The sequence below is a fragment of the Halichoeres trimaculatus genome, unplaced genomic scaffold, assembly GCF_033239565.1.
Source record: "Halichoeres trimaculatus isolate MK-OKI-2021-1 unplaced genomic scaffold, fHalTri1.1 fHalTri1_scaffold_4, whole genome shotgun sequence".
In the NCBI taxonomy this organism is placed as follows: Eukaryota; Metazoa; Chordata; class Actinopteri; order Labriformes; family Labridae; genus Halichoeres; species Halichoeres trimaculatus.
The window spans coordinates 32208658-32225717 of record NW_027437182.1 but is presented as its reverse complement, the minus strand read 5'-3'; the positions used below and the strand labels follow the sequence as shown (position 1 = coordinate 32225717).

General features: G+C 39.0%; 1 protein-coding gene across 1 annotated transcript; it reads right to left on the bottom strand.

Annotated features, from left to right (window-relative positions):
- Window positions 1–1602: 1602 nt before the first annotated feature.
- hs2st1b (heparan sulfate 2-O-sulfotransferase 1b) lies at window positions 1603–16882 on the bottom strand. Its single transcript, XM_074668819.1, has 7 exons — window positions 16239–16882; window positions 11118–11356; window positions 6283–6368; window positions 5810–5948; window positions 5637–5734; window positions 3379–3536; window positions 1603–3199 (listed from the first exon to the last, which is right to left on the bottom strand). The coding sequence occupies exons 1-7, from the start codon at window positions 16360–16362 to the stop codon at window positions 2973–2975; spliced, it is 1071 nt and encodes a 356-aa protein (XP_074524920.1). The 5' UTR covers window positions 16363–16882; the 3' UTR covers window positions 1603–2972.
- Between the last annotated feature and the right edge of the window lie 178 nt (window positions 16883–17060).

Genomic DNA, 17060 nt, shown 5'->3' with positions numbered 1-17060 from the left:
AGACAAAATGATAAAATTAAATTAAATTAAAACAAAATAAAATAAAATAAAATAAAATAAAATAAAATAAAATAAAATAAAATAAATATAGAATAAAATCATATAAAATGTTCTCACTATTTGGTGTCTGGTCAGGCTTTACAGGGTTAAAACACAGAGAGGTTAATGAAAGACATCGACCAAATTAAAGAAGATAAGCACAAAGCATCTGGAGATGTCATCTTGGTGGTTAAAAAACTTTGTTAACCTTTTTTTTTTTTTTAACACAGGATATGAGTGCAGAGATTAGGCTTTTAAACACACAACTCCTTGACACTGGCATGTGTTATGAGGATAGCCCAGATGGCTACTAAAGTAAGGAATGAAAGCTTCTTTTGTGTAAGTCTTTAAGTTTTGTATATTTAAGTCCTGGAAAATCATATTATTTAGAGGAGGGGGTAAGGTGTGCATGGTTCTGGAGCTTAAGAAGATTTTAATCATGCTGAGTAGTCAGAGATACAGATATCTCCATTAAACAAACTATTAATGTATTTGTTTGGTTAAATCTTAAAGCCCCTCTGAGGAACTTCATATTTGTGTTGATTCTGGCGCCCCCTCTGGAAAAAAGTGATAACTCTTCTATCTAAGCTTTATCTTGCACTGTGCATTTATACTCCTGTGTTGATCCTTTACTGTAGTGAGCACTCCACACTTCTGTGTCCATGTGTCCATGTTGCTCTGCAGTACTACGAAACACACAAGAGCATTGTCTATAAGAGTGTCAGATCAGCTTTTTCCTGGTTCCCCTATGTTTTCAGCTTGCTTTTTCATATTTTGTGAACTATGTAAATATATTGTTATACTGAAGTAGAATCGCGTTGACGTTGCTCAAACAGCAACTATAACAAGGAAGGACAGAGAGAGGCTTGTACTGTTTGTCTATTTTATGTGTGGCTTCACTCAAGGTGCACGTTGAGGGCTACACAGACTACAGCATGGGGTACCCTATCAATTTGACCAATGACTATAAAACAAACTGAAGTTATGTTTTCTAACATTAAAACCTCAATTTACTTCTTTGAAAAGGCACATTTTTACATATCGCTAAATTTTGTCAGGGAAAAGTATGAAAGTTTTTCTTCACCCTGCTTCAAACTGCATAGTGTGACACCTACCCCTCACAGCAGCTAAAGGAAAGAAGAAAAAACTAAACATTATCCTTCATGGGTTTGGTACGACTCATGAATAATGCTGATTTAAGGGGATTCTTATCAAACATGATGTTAGCATCATTATATCATACTCATTTATCCCCAAGCATTTAGCTTACTCACAATGAGTCACAACACTGTTTGTGTGTGATCAACCAGTTAACAATGATCCAAACAGCTGGCCACCAAATTACTGAATCATGAAGGTTTCTGGAAGAAGTGCTACACTGCATAAAACATGATAATGTTTGACTACAGAACGATTAAAAAGCATGATGTTTTATTTAAGTATAGATCTAAAACCAGCATTATAAGGTGATTTTCTCTGGTTAAGTGACAGCTATTGTCATAATACAAAATCAACACTACATACTGTTTGGACACAACTACTGTGTTTTTATTCAGACTAAAGAATTAACGTTCAGGCAGTTTGAGAAAAATAGGATTTTAAATTAATTTTTGAGTCACACGTTGGAGTACTGAGCAAATCCTGAGTCAGCATTAAACCTGCACATAACCAGCTGAAAGTGGTTCTAGGTTACTTCTTGTTTATTTGTGTCTTTTAGAAGAAACATGACTTCAGATCAAACTAAAGCTACTAGCAAAAGTTTTTGTTGAGAAAACAGGAAGCATAAAATGAGGCAAGACATTTTAATTTGTGTTAATGTTTCAGTTGTTAATGAATTAAGTGTGAAACAGAACAGAAACAGAACAGAAACAGGAACTGCAGCTCATAAAATTACAGACAAAAAAAGGAGAGAAAATGAATGTGGGATCACTGGAAAGAAATGACAAAAAGAAATTCTTTGAATGTTACAATAAAAGGCACTATCAACTCCACCTCTGACCTCTGACCTCTGACCTCTGGCTCTCTGTCTAATGAAAAGGACCCTGTGGCCAAGTCAAAGCTCAGGTAAACCCTGTAAACCTAACATTTACTCCTTGTTTGATTAGTACCACCTGCTCTCAGTCTGTGGTCCTTAAGCAGAGTGAAACATCAGCTCTCAGTCTTATAAAAGATGCTTTGATATCTCTGTGATAAAACACTGATATGATACATTAATATGTCTAAAATTGAGAACATCTCAGCGGATTAAAAAACTATGTCACGCACCAAAGGATGCAATGGTCAGATCTGTTATCTTCTGCTCCTGTTTGGTCCTTGAACATGGTCTCTGCATGTTTATACACTACGCTGTATATACAAATGCAGCTCTGATTCTTTAGTTTCAGAACAGCTTTAAGATCTGAAACATGTAAACAAGAAACTGTGCATCTAAAATGTAGAGTGCAAAACGTAAAAAGATAAACATTTCTGTGATTGTTCAAGTGGAGAATATTTTAAAAAATATCTGGATATGGTTTTAAACTTTGAGGAAGTGTGTGACTTTTATTTTGAAGGGTCTTGGCCAAAATCAAACACAGAAGAGGAAATGAAAGTCTGCTTCTGTTTGGGCTTTTCGACACATTCAGAGACTACTTCACCCTCTCAGGGCGTGGATCCTTTTCAGCATTTAGATTAGATTTATCCGTGTTAAGTCTTCTCAACAGCTGCACTAGCAGTAAAAAAAAAAGAAAATAGACACATTCCTCATAAAATTTCCTCTGTGCAGTCTAAGAGGGATTTTCTGTACTGTAACAAGCTCTAAATCTGATCCCAGAAAACTCTTTCTCCAGCATCACTTGATGAGTTTTGGTGTTTTTTCCTCCCAGTGTAAATGACTTCGAGTAGAGTCCTGACAAAGTCCCTGTGTAGGAATGTTCAGACCTCCAGCTGCACTGTTAGTTCACTTTTGGATAAATCTTTTCATAGAAGAAGCTCTGCGCCAGGACAAAAAGTTCTCCATCCTTTTCCCTGACGGCGTGGGCTCGCACAAACTGAAACTGTTCGAGTGCAAACTCATAAAACTCATTTTCAATTTTCCAGATGTTGGACTGCTGCAGCTTGGATATTGTCTCTTTGGTTGGGGGCTTCTTTTCGGTGGTCTTTCTCAGATGGGACTTCTTTCCTGGAGGGACATCAGAGAGTTTAATGAGCCTGTCAGTCTAGACGACCTCAGACACATAAATACTTCATATCATTTAAAGTGCCTGCAGAGCTCACTCAGACACCACAAACAGAAAAATGTTCCTTCACAGATGATGGAGGAGAAATGGTTCACTGTGAGGTGGAGCTGTGTGTCTGTACCTGTTCTGTAGAGCTCTGTGGCCCCCTTAAAGAAACGTGGCAGAGCTGCCTCCAAGATCATGATGAAGTCCTCCAGCTCCTCCGTCACTCCAACCAGTAGGTACTCGTTCACCAGGTTGTACTTGGCCTGCTCCAGAGCCCATCGACTGCCAGCGTTCCTGCACAGAACAGCACATGGAAACAATCAGGTCAGTCTATGTTCACACTGTGTCTGCTCTAACATTTAAGGCTTCAGGACTGTTCCTGATTTTGAATGATCCACTGTCAGCTAAAAGCTCTCAAAATATCTTCAGCTATCTTTAGTTTTATTTCAGAGCTAAGGTTAAACGGTCTGTCAAAGTCAAAGAAACAGACACTATCTTGGTGACTGTTTTAAGTTCAACTTTGTTTACTGTTGGCATGTCTTTGACAAAAGTATAAAATCATACAACAAATTTAAAAAGAATCCCTTTGATTAACTTTAAAACAGTTCAGGCTGATTTTTGAGTTTTTTAGGGACGACATCATCATTTAGATCTCTTACCTCTATTTGGTTATCATTTTGGGCTGCTACAAGCTGCAGGGTTTTTTTTTTATAAAATGCCCTAAAGTCTCATTTTAAGTTCAAACTACAACCCAAATCTAATGAAGTTGACATACTTGTCCCAGTGTTACTTAAAAAATCCCCACAGAATTGGGGATGCTGGCTCAGATCTGAGATTAAACACACTAGATGTGTCCTCTCCTCTCAGAGCAGAGGGCACAGGGTCTATGATTTCCAAAGAGAATGTTTTATATATTTTTAAAGTAATTGGCGTAATTAAGCCTTTTAATCTAGTCATATGTTCAGGGTTGATGTATGTTTATCTGGCAGACAGAAGGATAGCTTCTGTCTCCAGCTTGTGATTGAGGTCTCTCTTCAACCTTGTGTAAACTTTCACCCTGTCTCCTAGCTCCAAGCTCTGATTCACCAGTCACACACTTTGATAGCACATCTCTCTGAAAACTGACACCAGCTGTGGGTTGAGACAGTGGTGTCAGTCATTTTTTTGGCCAATTACTCTGAGGTGTTTAGTTTAACTCAACCTCTGAATAGGCATAATAAAGATTGTTCATTTTATTACAAATGCCAGTTTTTGATTAAGACCACAGAACAGTTTCCCCCTTCCCATCAGTCCACCTGAAACAGGCTCAGGTCTAGAGAAATCCCTGGTGTTCCTGGATCATGTTTTTATTTGGTTTCATCATTTTTTGGTACAGTTTAAATCTTCATACGTGGATGCAACCATGAGCTGTGTTGCCCAAGTGATTTTGAGTCCATGCAGTGTCTTCCACTACAGAGTCATGTCTGTTCTAAATGCAGAGTCTTGGTTTTATTCCCCCTCTATTTGCTCAGAGATTTTAACAGATTTTCTGAATCTTTTAACGATATGATCATCTGTAGATATTCTGAACTTGTTGAACTATTTGCTCACACAGTGCGACACAGAGCGACTAACCTCATCTCATCTTTCCTTTTGAGAGACTCAGCCTCTCTGGAGAGTCCTTTTTATACCCAGTCGTGTTATTAACTAGTCCATAATTAACCTCATTGGTTGAGAGATATTCTTCCATTTTTATTTTTTTTTTTAGCTTGACACAACTTTTCAACATTTCTTTTTCTTTCATCCATGTACCAACTTTTTGAAATGCATTGCTGTCACCAAATTCATAACCTGGACACATTTTTTGTACAATAATAAAATTTGTCAGTTTCACTATTTTATATGTTGTTATAAAAAAAGGTCAATGAAATTAAAAGGCTCAGTCTATTATTATCAGCATTTTGAACAATGTGGGCAGACCTGGGATTGCACATCGCAGCTTCCTACTAAATATTAAGATAAACTTTTTCAAGGGAAAAAAGTGAGATATATATTTTACAGAGAAGCTAACTGAAACAAAGAGCAAACCAGCAGTAAACACAATATTATTTGTATTTAAAGTGGTTAGTTGTTTTCTTCACAGTGAAGTAACCAAAAAAAGGGGATGTGAAATAAAGGTAACACCTGATTAAGATTTTCTAAAAAAGTAAAAAACGATAATTACATCTGGTTTTAATTTGATACATGTGGTTTCCTTACTATGACTTCATATCTCAATATGTCTATGAACATCTTGTTGACCAAAACGTCAGCAGGACTGCTGTGATCTACAAACTGCAAAAGATTAAAAGCACTTGCACAGATTGTGATGTGCTCGTAATGAGGCTTGTGATGAGTCAGGTGCAGCCCACTCACCAGCACTCTGAGTGATGCCCACAGAAGAAGGGGATCTGCAGCCACAGTTTCTCAGGAGCACAGTCAGACCCTCCTGATGACACACACTCATCGAAGGTCTGAAACAAAGTAGAAGACGTCAGATTCATGTGTTCATGATCAGTCAGTCAGCGTATAAGACTGTAAACACACACCTTCTTGTCGCCTTGTTTTCTTCGCCGCAGGCCGGGTCTGTAGTCGTCTCCAAAACGTAAGAAGTAGTAATACGACACCAGACGCTCGATGGGGTCCCGCACCACATTTATGTACATGGGCTTACTTTTTGCGCTGTATCTGAAGAAGACAACGGTTGTTACCTCATTTGAAACATTTGTTGTACAAATCACCAGCTCCATCAGCAAATGTTTCATCAGACAGACTGTAAGCGAACTGACTGTAAACTAACAGACTGTAAACTAACAGACAGTAAGCTAACCGACTGTAAGCTAACAGGGTATAACAAACTGATACACCATTAAGTGAATTACCTCTTGAATAATCGTATCAAGTGAGATAAGCACAACAATGTTATTAATCAACACTAAGCACAGGTCAGAAATCAATACACTCTGTATCTTTATCCGCTAACTGGATATTAATGGTATTACAGGTGAAGAAGAAGCTTTACTTTGAAAAGTCCAGATAAGCGACGTGTCCGTGGTAAAAGCCCGGCTTCATCTCTCTCCAAGAGGTCACGTTCCTCACAAAGCGCACCTGCAAACAAAGGTAATGATTATACAGACAGAAACTTCAGCCGGTGGGAATCATGATGGACAAAACACTCTATTGACTGTACAATTCTTGTTTTCTGAAGACTAACTCAACAGTCCCAATCTTTATTCACATTTTGGAAAAGCAAAAAGAAGAAAAATAAAACACTTAGAAATGTTTATCTACATTTTATTCAATGCTTTCTAATTCTGCTTTTATTGATTTCTTTGTGGCTTCCAACATCACCAACAAAGAATGAACATTTGCCTCGTTCAGAGAAAAATACATCCTAAATTTCAACAATAAATCTAAAATTAAAGGGTAGTTTAAAGATTGACACAATATCCCAAAAATAGTTCTTGTAATAATCAGGTTGATCAATATTTCCTTAAATCCATACTTGTTGTTTCTGTCATAGAGCATAAGAAGGACAGTAGGGATGGGTACCTTTCACATTTAGAATGATACAGTCCCAATGCCCGGTACCTGGCAATCGGTATCAGTACTCAACAGTACCAATGTTCAGTACTTTTTTGTGTTGATGTGGAAAAAAAAATCAATCTGTTAATAATAATTTTTTTTCAATTTAACATATTTATTCTTCAGTATATAACCTTGTAATGCTGTGTTCATGTCCAGCATGGAAAACTCTTCCCCCTACTCTTCTTACAGTCACAACCTAAACATGGTACCTTTTGGTTTTACATGAATCGGTACTCGGTACTTTTGACAGAAATTGGTCGGTAATTCGGTACCCCTCCCTAATGGACAGCTCCCAGGTAGTGAGGCCAAAACATTTAGAGCCCCCCCTGGTGACAGCTGCAGTGACAGTACTAATCATTCATTATAAGTGGGACATGGATCAAACTAGAAAATTAAAAAAAAAAATTGGAGAAAATTTTTGGAAGCAAGCTACAGCAATAGCTGAAAACAACTCCTGTAGCATTTTTTTATCAGATCAGCAGAGAAGAGGAAGAAAAACTGCTTCAAGCCAACACAAGAATCTGTCCCTCTGTGGATGTTTTAGCAGGAAGTTAAATGTTTGTTTTGTTGATTTGAAAACATTTTCCCAAGAGAACCTTTACCCACTGTTGCATTTGTCTTTTTTTGTCTTTTGAATTTGCCTTTTTTTAAGACAACTTCTTGAGATTTGATGTATTTCTTTGTAAACTCAGTTTGTAGTTTAGTGTCCAGAAGGTGAGCAGACTATCTGTTTAGTCTCACTCACAGCCCGGTGCTCTGAGATGTATCCTTAACGTGTACATTTTATGAAATTGGACATTAACAATGCCACATAAAAAATAAAAATGCATTGTTGTTGTTTTTTCCCCAATAAAACATTCAGAGAAAGGAAGAAAAAAAGCATCTTCAGTCTTAGTTCAGTCAGCAGTCTTTATTTCCTCCACAAAGTTAAGGTTGATTTTATAATTCCTTAAGGCGAATGCTGAGGCCAGCAAACGTGAAAGCATCAGGAGCATTCAGTCTAATTGTAGTGATTTCAGAATAGATATCTGAATGAAGCCATGAAAACTGGGCAGGTGAAAATATAAAAAGTGAGGAGGACGTAGCGTTCTGCTTTCTGCAATGGAAATTCAGCCCGTAGCCAGAAGTATAAAACACAAATCACACTACTCCAATTTATGAAATGTTTCAGTGCTATAACTCTAAAACCCTAACAAGGTGGACATGTCAATGAGTTGAAAAGGAACCACCTGATGTTCTTTTCCTCTTAATAACAAAACCAGAACAGCGTGTCGCTATACCACTTTATGTTTGACGCACGCTCTGAGCTCTGAGGGAGTAAAAACATGACAAACTCAATCACACCGACCAGTTTCAGCCAGGCTAAATGCTGTTCCTGGATAAAAATCTGAGTGTTCGTGTGGTGAAATGTGCCAGCTGACGGAGTCTTTCACCCTGTGCAGACTGTTTGCAGCATGGAGGGGCTGGCCTGTTGTGAGACAGCAGACAGGATATTACCTTGGCACCAGCAGCCAGAAATAACACCAGTTTAGCTTTGAGGCATTCACACTATGTGTCCTGAGCTGCACTGATACACATACAAAGGCAGACAGTGAAACAGGCTGTGCTGATGCCACCCATACTCTCTGGAGCTTTTCAAATGTGTGCACAAAGAGTCAATGTAAGCCTATGTATGTACCCCAGCAGGGCTCAAACTAAGACCAGAACTTAGACAAGATGAGACAATAAGTCACTGTTACAGTTTCCTAAATGTCTATGAATATTTACTGGGATTTTAACCCACAACCATCTCTAGGGTTTACAGAGGATGGTCCCAAAAAGAGAAAATATCCAGAGAGCAGCAGTTCTGTGGGACAAAATGCCTTGTTGATGCCAGAGGTCAGAGGAGAATGGACAGACTGGTTGGAGCTGATAGAAAGACAACAGTAACTCAAATAACCACTGGTTACAACCGAGGTCTGCAGAAGAGCATCTCTGAACACACAACACGTCCAACCTTGAGGCAGATGGGCTACAGCAGCAGAAGACCACACCGGGTGACCCTCCTGTCAGCTAAGAACAGGAAACTGAGGCTACAATTCACACAGTAACACCAAAACTGGACAATAGAAGATTGGAAAAACGTTGCCTGGTCTGATGAGTCTGGATTTCTGCTCCACATTCAGATGGTAGGGTCAGAATTTGGCGTCAACAACATGAAAGCATGGATCCATCCTGCCTTGTATCAACGGTTCAGGCTGCTGCTGGTGGTGTAATGGTGTGGGGGATATTTTCTTGGCTCACTTTGGGCCCCTTAGTACCAACTGAGCATGGTTTAAAGTCCACAGCCTCCCTGAGTATTGTTGCTGACCATGTCCATCCCTTTATGAGCACAGTGTACCCATCTCCCTCCTCTTCGGTCTCCCCCAAAAGTCACTCCATAAAATCCAACTGGTCCAGAATTCAGCTGCCCGCATCATCACTAAGACCTCTTCACACCATCACATCACCCCCATTCTTCAGCACCTCCACTGGCTTCAGATCAAGCATAGAATAGAATCAAAATCTTTCAGTATACTTTCAAAGCCATCCACAACCTCGCCCCCCACATCTGCCTGACCTCCTCAACATCGCCACTCCAGCCCACTCCCTCAGATCCTCATCCTCCACTCACCTCACTGTGCCCTCTGCCCACCTCAGCACCATGGGGAGCAGGGCCTTCAGTCGTTTTGCTCCCCAGCTCTGGAACTCTCTTCCTCCAGACCTCCAAAGCCTGACCTCCCTGTCTCTTTTCAAGTCCAGACTCAAAACCCACCTGTTCAGGATTGAATACCCCACTTGACAATAACTTACCTCCTCTCCCAAACCTGATCCTTATCTGTTGATTTTATCTTTATTGTTGATTTTACTGTGGTTGTTTTTTAATCTTGTTCAGCGTCCTTGAGTGTCTTGAAGGGCGCTTTTAAATAAAATGCATTTTTATTATTATCACTGTATCTTCTGATGGCTCCTTCCACCAGGGTAACGCTCCATGTCATCAAGCTCGGATCATCTCAGACCGGTTTCTTGAACATGACAATGAGTTCCCTGTACTCAAATGTCCTCCACAGTCCCCAGATCTCAATCCAATAGAGCACCTTTGGGATGTGGTGGAACGGGAGATTCTCATCATGGATGTTCAGCCGACAAATCTGCAGCAACTGTGTGATGCTATCATGTCCATATGGACCAAACTCTCTGAGGAATGTTTCCAGTACCTTGTTGAATCTATGCCACAAAGAAGCCAAAAGAGGGTCCAACCAATAATCTAAGCCTGTCAACTTCCTTTCTGGTTCTGGTCTCATAGCTTCTGGAAAAGTCTGGAAATGCAAAGGCAGAGTGTGCTCAACCAATCATTGGACTGGATCTGCAGAAATGATTGCTTCATGGCTGTTCACATAACAAACCTCCCTGCCTGTCCTGCCTTCATAGCAAACTAGCATAAAGCTAATGCTACAGTGTTTTAACTTCTGCAGGAGCAGTATGCAGCGCTCATACTTCTGTTATGTGCCTGTGTAATTTAAAACAATCTTATAACAGCAGTTGATTGACAGGAGTTTATGGCACGTCTTTGTTTGAATCTCCTCCTTTTTTGATTTACATCACATCAAACTCAAGGTTATCTGAATTAAATATCCCTTTCTGACAAATGTCTTCTACAAAAATCTTTTTATAAATTCAGCTACTCAGTAAATGTTGGCCTGCTTACAGATCATGTAACCTTTAAATAACTTGATAGACATTAAGTGAAGCTACATTATTGTTAAGTTTCCTCCCTTTTACCCAACGGACTCCTCTGCACAAGTCAACAGATCTGAACATCAGACACTGCTTTCCAACATCATGGAAACAGAAGTTCTATCTGAGACTTCAGCAACAAACACTGCCGGTGAGGTTTAACCCTGGAGGTCTTTGTGTATTTTAAATCAAAGTAATAAGATTTATGTGAAGCTGTTTCATGTAACGACTGTGGTCACAACAATAGCCTATTTTTAATTCCAGTGTTTTAGTTTCGACGATCAAAGCGCCCACAAGCCTGTCATGAGCTGAGCTTCTGTTATGCCAACAACAGATTCTTCTGTCTTTGTTTCTTTGTGGTGTTGAGCGCTGTATTGTTAGCATCGTGACAGAAATGGGCCTGTGGAGGTGAAGTGTAGCTCCAGCGGTTGTTATTGGCAGCAGAGGTTTGAGAAAAGTAAAGCGGAGACTCATGTTTTACTGATTAAGATCTAGACGTGTTCTTGGTGTTACCTGGTCCTGAAGAGACATGACCGGATTGTTTTTAGTCGTGTTGATGTGGAGGACGTGGAAGCGGTTCTTCCCACACAGGTCGTAGGCGATGTTGGTGAAGGAGGTGCTGGCCGTCTTAGGGACTCTGTTGTAGATGATGACCATGTCGTCCTTTTCTGCCAGTGGGGGCAGTTCACGGCCAGAGTCCTCACTGTGACGCTGATCCACTTCAGCCAGCTCGTGTCTGGCGATGGTGCGTTCTGAAAGAAAAAAAATCAGACAGGCTGAGATTTAGAAGGATCTTTTAGAGTACTGTGTTTGTTCAGTCACTTTGAGCTGTTTAAAGCAGAGCTGGGGCTGCAAACCGCACACGCCTCATCTTCTTTATGAAACATTTGGAAACCAGGAAGAAGAATGAATCATTTTTGTCAGCAGTGAAGAAAGACGAAGTTCACCTGGCGGCCTCAGAAGCCAAAGAGGGCCTGGAAACACAGTTTAATGACATGAAGCTGCTTTATTTAGTGAATTTACAGCTGGTAATGTCCCGAACTTTTGGTTATGGAGAGACGGACACCTCTGGAGAGGATTTAACTCTGCGAGTCATCTTTGAAACCCTAATTTTATTAACAGGAAGGGAATCTGAAAGAATCCTCACACAAATCCAAGCTAAATTCCTAAACTTCTGTTGCGTTTTACTTTTTAATCACCTGGTCTGTGTGATTCTGGGAGAGGTTGTGAGAGAGATACTTTTGTTAAAAACCTTCAACAATAAACCCTGATGGGTCATTTTGAACCTGTAAAAGTGGGTGGTAGATCTCTGGGGTTAATTATAAGACTAAGGAAGGCAGAGGAGATTCAGCATCAAACCAAAAGGGGGTCATAAAAAAAACATATCTTCTGATTATCCTGATAAAGATCATGTTAGAGCTCAAAAAGAAAATCTGCAGAGATCTGACTGATGAAATTTAAGTGGACCGGAGTCTCTGCTTGTGTTTCGCTTGACTACTTTTAGCAGGATGCTGCCGTTAAGTTCCTGATCACAGTCCATATTTACGTTTGTGAGAACTATCAATGATGTTTCCATTCTCTGTGGCTCACGTTTCAGCAAGCTAAAAGTTAGCTGATGCTTTTTGTTTTTTTTCACCCAAACAAGCCCAGCAGGTGTGAGGCCACTAACAAAATAATGAAGACTAAGACAAAGGTACATCTGCTGTATAAATTAACCAGTAGTTTAAAATTAAGGCCAGTGAAGCTTGTTAGCTCGCCTTAATTAAGAAAAACAAGAAAACACAATAACATTGAGAGTAGTAATTAAGCCTTTGATGATAACATTGACAGGAGGCATAATTAAAAGTGTTTTCTCCCACTCCTTTTCTCTGCTGCAATGTTAATTAAAGCCAATTACAGGAATGGCCTTGTGAGTGTCTCTCTGAACGGCGGTGTGTCACTCAGCATAATGCAGACACGCTGCAGCAGCCCTTCAGTGTCTGACACCATCAGAGAGGCCGTGTGTCTGCAGGATGTTTGTCACTCTGTCACTGCCTGTGAATGCAGATGGATGCTCTTTTGGCCTGTTGTAATTAATTTTTCTTCTCTTAAAGGCATTAAAGACTAAATATGTATGCTGTTAGTTAATGCTCTGTATCTTGTTGTTAATTATAAAATGTATTCTCTCTTAGTAAAGTGCAGTACTCCACATATCCTGTCTCACAGGAGCAAACAATGTCACTGTGCAGGATGAAATCAGATCAGATGCTACTCCTGACAACGGGTCAATGACCTGCCCTGATTTTACAATAATCTGCCTCGATCTGTTAAACCAGTTTACATCACTGATGTGGAGTGGTGTTTACACCCGCCACTTATTTTAAAGCAGATGTGAAGGTGTAAACGATCATCAGGCCAAATTAAGAGAATTCTGGATCAAGTATTTCCCATTCACTACAGATTAGGGTTGGATGATTCTGGCAAAAATCAAAACCACAATAAATTCAACCTTCTGCCTCTATTTCCAATGATGCCTGATTATCCCGCTCTCATCTCAGAAAATATTTGTGTAATTTGAAGTTAGAAGCTGAAATGAACATGCACAGATAAACATTTAAGGTTTTTTTTAAAAAAACAACAGAATAAAAACACACATCAGCAATAACAGAAATGCTTGAGTGAATTAAAATAAATCCAATTTTCCTTAAAAGAAAAGAAAAGAAAAACATTATTTCTTGCAAAAAAAAAAAAAAATTAACACTAACTGCAGTCTTAATGGAGAATAAAGGTACTTCACTGTTTTCCTTTTAGGTATAAGCTGCTTGCATTGTGCTATCAGCATTTTAAGGAGATGGTGCATTAGTAGTGGGGGAATTAAAAGAGGGGAAAAATTGAAATCATTGACATGACAGTTTTACATCTGTTAGAAGCTTTAAATGTTGGTTTTGATTATTTTTAGAGTAATCGCCTAGCTAGGGCTGGGTACTGAATCAGGTACTTTTATAGGTTCCAACCGAATCCTCTACAAAATACCGGGTACCGATTCATGACAAATCAAAAGGTACCATGTGTTTAGGTACCTAGCAAATCCTTGTGACTGTGAGGGAGTGGAAGAGTAGGCGATATTCCATGCTGGACATAAACACAGCATTATAAGGTTATATATCATTATATAATAGATTATAGGTTATATATAAGAATAAATATTTCAAATTGAAAAATAATGCATTTTATTATTAAACGAATTCATATTTTTTACCACTTAAACACAAAAAAAGTACTGATAGTTGGTACCATTGAGTACCAATACCGATTGCCAGGTACCGGGCATCGGTTCTAATAAGCTCTAATAAAGAAGTCATCTTGTAAACTTAGCCCAAACAGTTTGTGAATGTGTGTTTAATAGATTAATTGTGTTGTAACAATGGTTCTTGACCATAAATCTTATACTGTTGGAAAGCCTCCTCATTTCACTTTTAAATGGTACCACATTTGGTACCACATAACGTGGAACTTCCAGGTTATTAACAGTTGCTATTTGCTCTTGTTTTGAGCTTCTGGTACCTCTAGACTGCGAGCATGTCAAAGATAAGATACACATTTGTGCTAAGTTTAGAAACAGCCTCTTCCATTAATATTTTCGCTCAAATGCAGTGTTTTCCCCAGGTTTACAGCCTTGGCAGGGTGGGACGCCCCCATACAATGGTAGGGGAAACACTGGAGTGTATCTTAAAAGATAGAGTTTGAACATCCACTTTTTTTTCTTCATTTTTTTTACATGCACTCACGCACACACACACTTGGGTACTTCAACTTACTATTTTAAGCACATAAGTGCATTCACACTGACAGTATGGAAAAAAAGTAGTGCACTTTTTTGACATCCTTGTATTTTTCATAAAACCCTACAGCCTCATCAGCATGATTTTAAAATGATTGGATTCCATGTGACACACATTATTGCCCTCTTGGAGGAATTTGTATCGGACTGAAGTGCTTCACAAGCTCAACTAGCCCCACAAATGTACCAATCAGAGATTTGCACACTGGTAAACTTAACTTTAACTTCATTAGAATTACTGTACTTCACACTTTCATTCAAACCCATTAGGTCCACAACAGCATTAAAGTCATAAAAAAAGAGAGATTAAAAATTCTTAATACAACTTAGGCAAATATTACTTGTTGTTGAATTAGTTATTACCTTTTTTCACTGTTTCGCTGAAATGCCAGTAAAAAGTTGTGTCAGAGCTGCAGCACAGCCTCTGATAGTCAGGACTGTAGCTTAGGTCATTAACAAATGATGATGCTATTATGCTCTACTACCTGGATGTAGACAAGCACAGATCATAGATGTCATCTTTTGGCAAGTAGCCAAAGTCTATTACATATAGACCTATATATATATATATATATATATATATATATATATATATATATATATATATATATATATATATATATATATATATATATATATATATATCTTGTACATTCAAAACATGAGCCCAACGCTGGACACGTCTCGGTCTCAGTTGTCGTTATCTTGGCTACCCAGCTAAAGGGGCAGTAACGGATCAAACAATAGCAATCAATCAAGAAGAAAGCCTGGGAATGGTTGTGAGATGCAATCATCATTTTCAGCAGCATTTGATTAGAGACAATGCTACCCAGTAAAAATGAGTGCACTGCTCTACAGAGTGTATGAAGTGCACTTCATGTAAGTGTACAGAGGTATCTGATTTGAGACACAGCATGTGTCTTGACAGGAGTAAACAAGCACCAACATGTTGAAGATAACCTGCAGGGAGGACTGGAGGCTGGTGGTGCCAGGTTTGGTGTGGGAAACCAATTTGAAATTGCAACACAAACTATAAGATCTCATGTAATCTGTTTTAAAATAAACAGTATTCAGATCAGAACACCAAATACACTAAATATTAAATTTTGAGTTCTTCTAATATGGGGCTTTGAGCATCTTCCCTTCCTTTAAAATTGATCCACTGCTGATACAGCTGAAATCACTAAGATCTCAGATGAGGATGTGTTGATAAGAAAAGCTAGTTGATTCACGTTAAAGTATGTGTCACAATGGGTCTCTTTAAAACATGAGAGATGTCAGCTTTGGGCAGTTATACAGTTCAATATCATGATAACTACAATACATGTGAAAAGTAAACAAACAATTAAGAGTTAATACTGGATTAAAATTACAGTCTCTCAGAACAGTAAGTGTACTAGCAACATGTTATACCTGAATCTGAAATTAATCCAGTGGGTTTTTGATTAACTCTTTTCACCAGAAAGTAGACATCAACAAACGTACAGGTAGGTAGCTTTCATTTCACCTGAGTGCATCGGAATGAAAGCCTACAGATGGGTATGGGTGTATTGGTTTGTTTTATAAAATCTCAAAGTTTTTCATTTACAATTTTTTTTTTCAATTCATAAACTTACAGTGCTGTGTTTATGTCCAATATGGAAAATCACCTACTCCTCCACTATCTCAGTCAAAAGGATGCGAAACATGGTACCGTTTGACTTGACGTGAATCAGTACTCGTTAAATTACATGGTCATTGCTTCCTCCAATCTCTGAATGAATACACTGTAGTCACAGGATGCGCTTGAAAAAAGTTAAACTCCTTAGTCTTACCGAGTCTGGTTCTTGACTCCTCCAGTTTCTGGATCTGGTTTTCAATAAAGAGCATCGCCACTCCAAACGCCAAAACAGCCAAAAGCTGGATCTTGGGCGGCATCATGATCCGTAAAAGCCCCATCAAACAACCAGATCAACCATACCGCTAATACACCCAAACAGATCAGCTGCTAAATGCTAATCCTGCAAAGGAGCTTACTTCATTTGGGAGAACAACGACGTGCTAGCCAACAACAAGTCAATGGGAGGCTCAGCTCATCCAAATCGACATAAAAAGATAATTAAAGTGGTAATTTAATGCCATTAACCGATTTTCAAAGTGTCAACAGCCATCCCACACTGTTAGCATCTCTGCTAACTATCAATTTAGAGCCACGTAAAGCTCATGCTAACGTCTAATATCTTAGCTGGTGGTTTCTCCGCATTTCTAAATCAAACTTCTTTTCACTGAACCTCGCCGGCTGGATCCGGAGTATCCGAACCTCCATGAATGTTTCTAGACTAATGGTAGAGAAGACGATGAGAGAAATCCTGAAACACGAGTCAAGACTAAAGAAATCTCTGCAGCAGCAGCTTCTACAAGCTTGTTCCTGAAAGTAGCATCACACCCTCCAGCTGCTCTTCTTCTTCGTGGATTTTTTTCTTTCTCGTCCCTGCTGGCTTTACATGAATCCAATAAAAACAGTTAAAGATATACAGCGCCATCTGCTGGACAAAAAAACGCATAGCGGCGATAAGTGGTATAAACAAAGACAAAATAACTATAAGAAGAGAAGAAAGTGAACGAAAATGGGCATGTGAACAGTAGTGCTGACAATC

What these genes read in the sequence shown, in the direction of transcription:
- hs2st1b (XM_074668819.1), bottom strand. Translation starts at nt 16,362, where the DNA reads ATGGGGCTTTTACGGATCATGATGCCGCCCAAGATCCAGCTTTTGGCT. An exon ending in GAAAACAAGGCGACAAGAAG is followed by an intron (nt 5,735 to 5,809) that starts GTGTGTGTTTAC and finishes ACTTTGTTTCAG; the next exon opens with ACCTTCGATGAGTGTGTGTC. An exon ending in GGGCATCACTCAGAGTGCTG is followed by an intron (nt 3,537 to 5,636) that starts GTGAGTGGGCTG and finishes TGTTCTGTGCAG; the next exon opens with GAACGCTGGCAGTCGATGGG.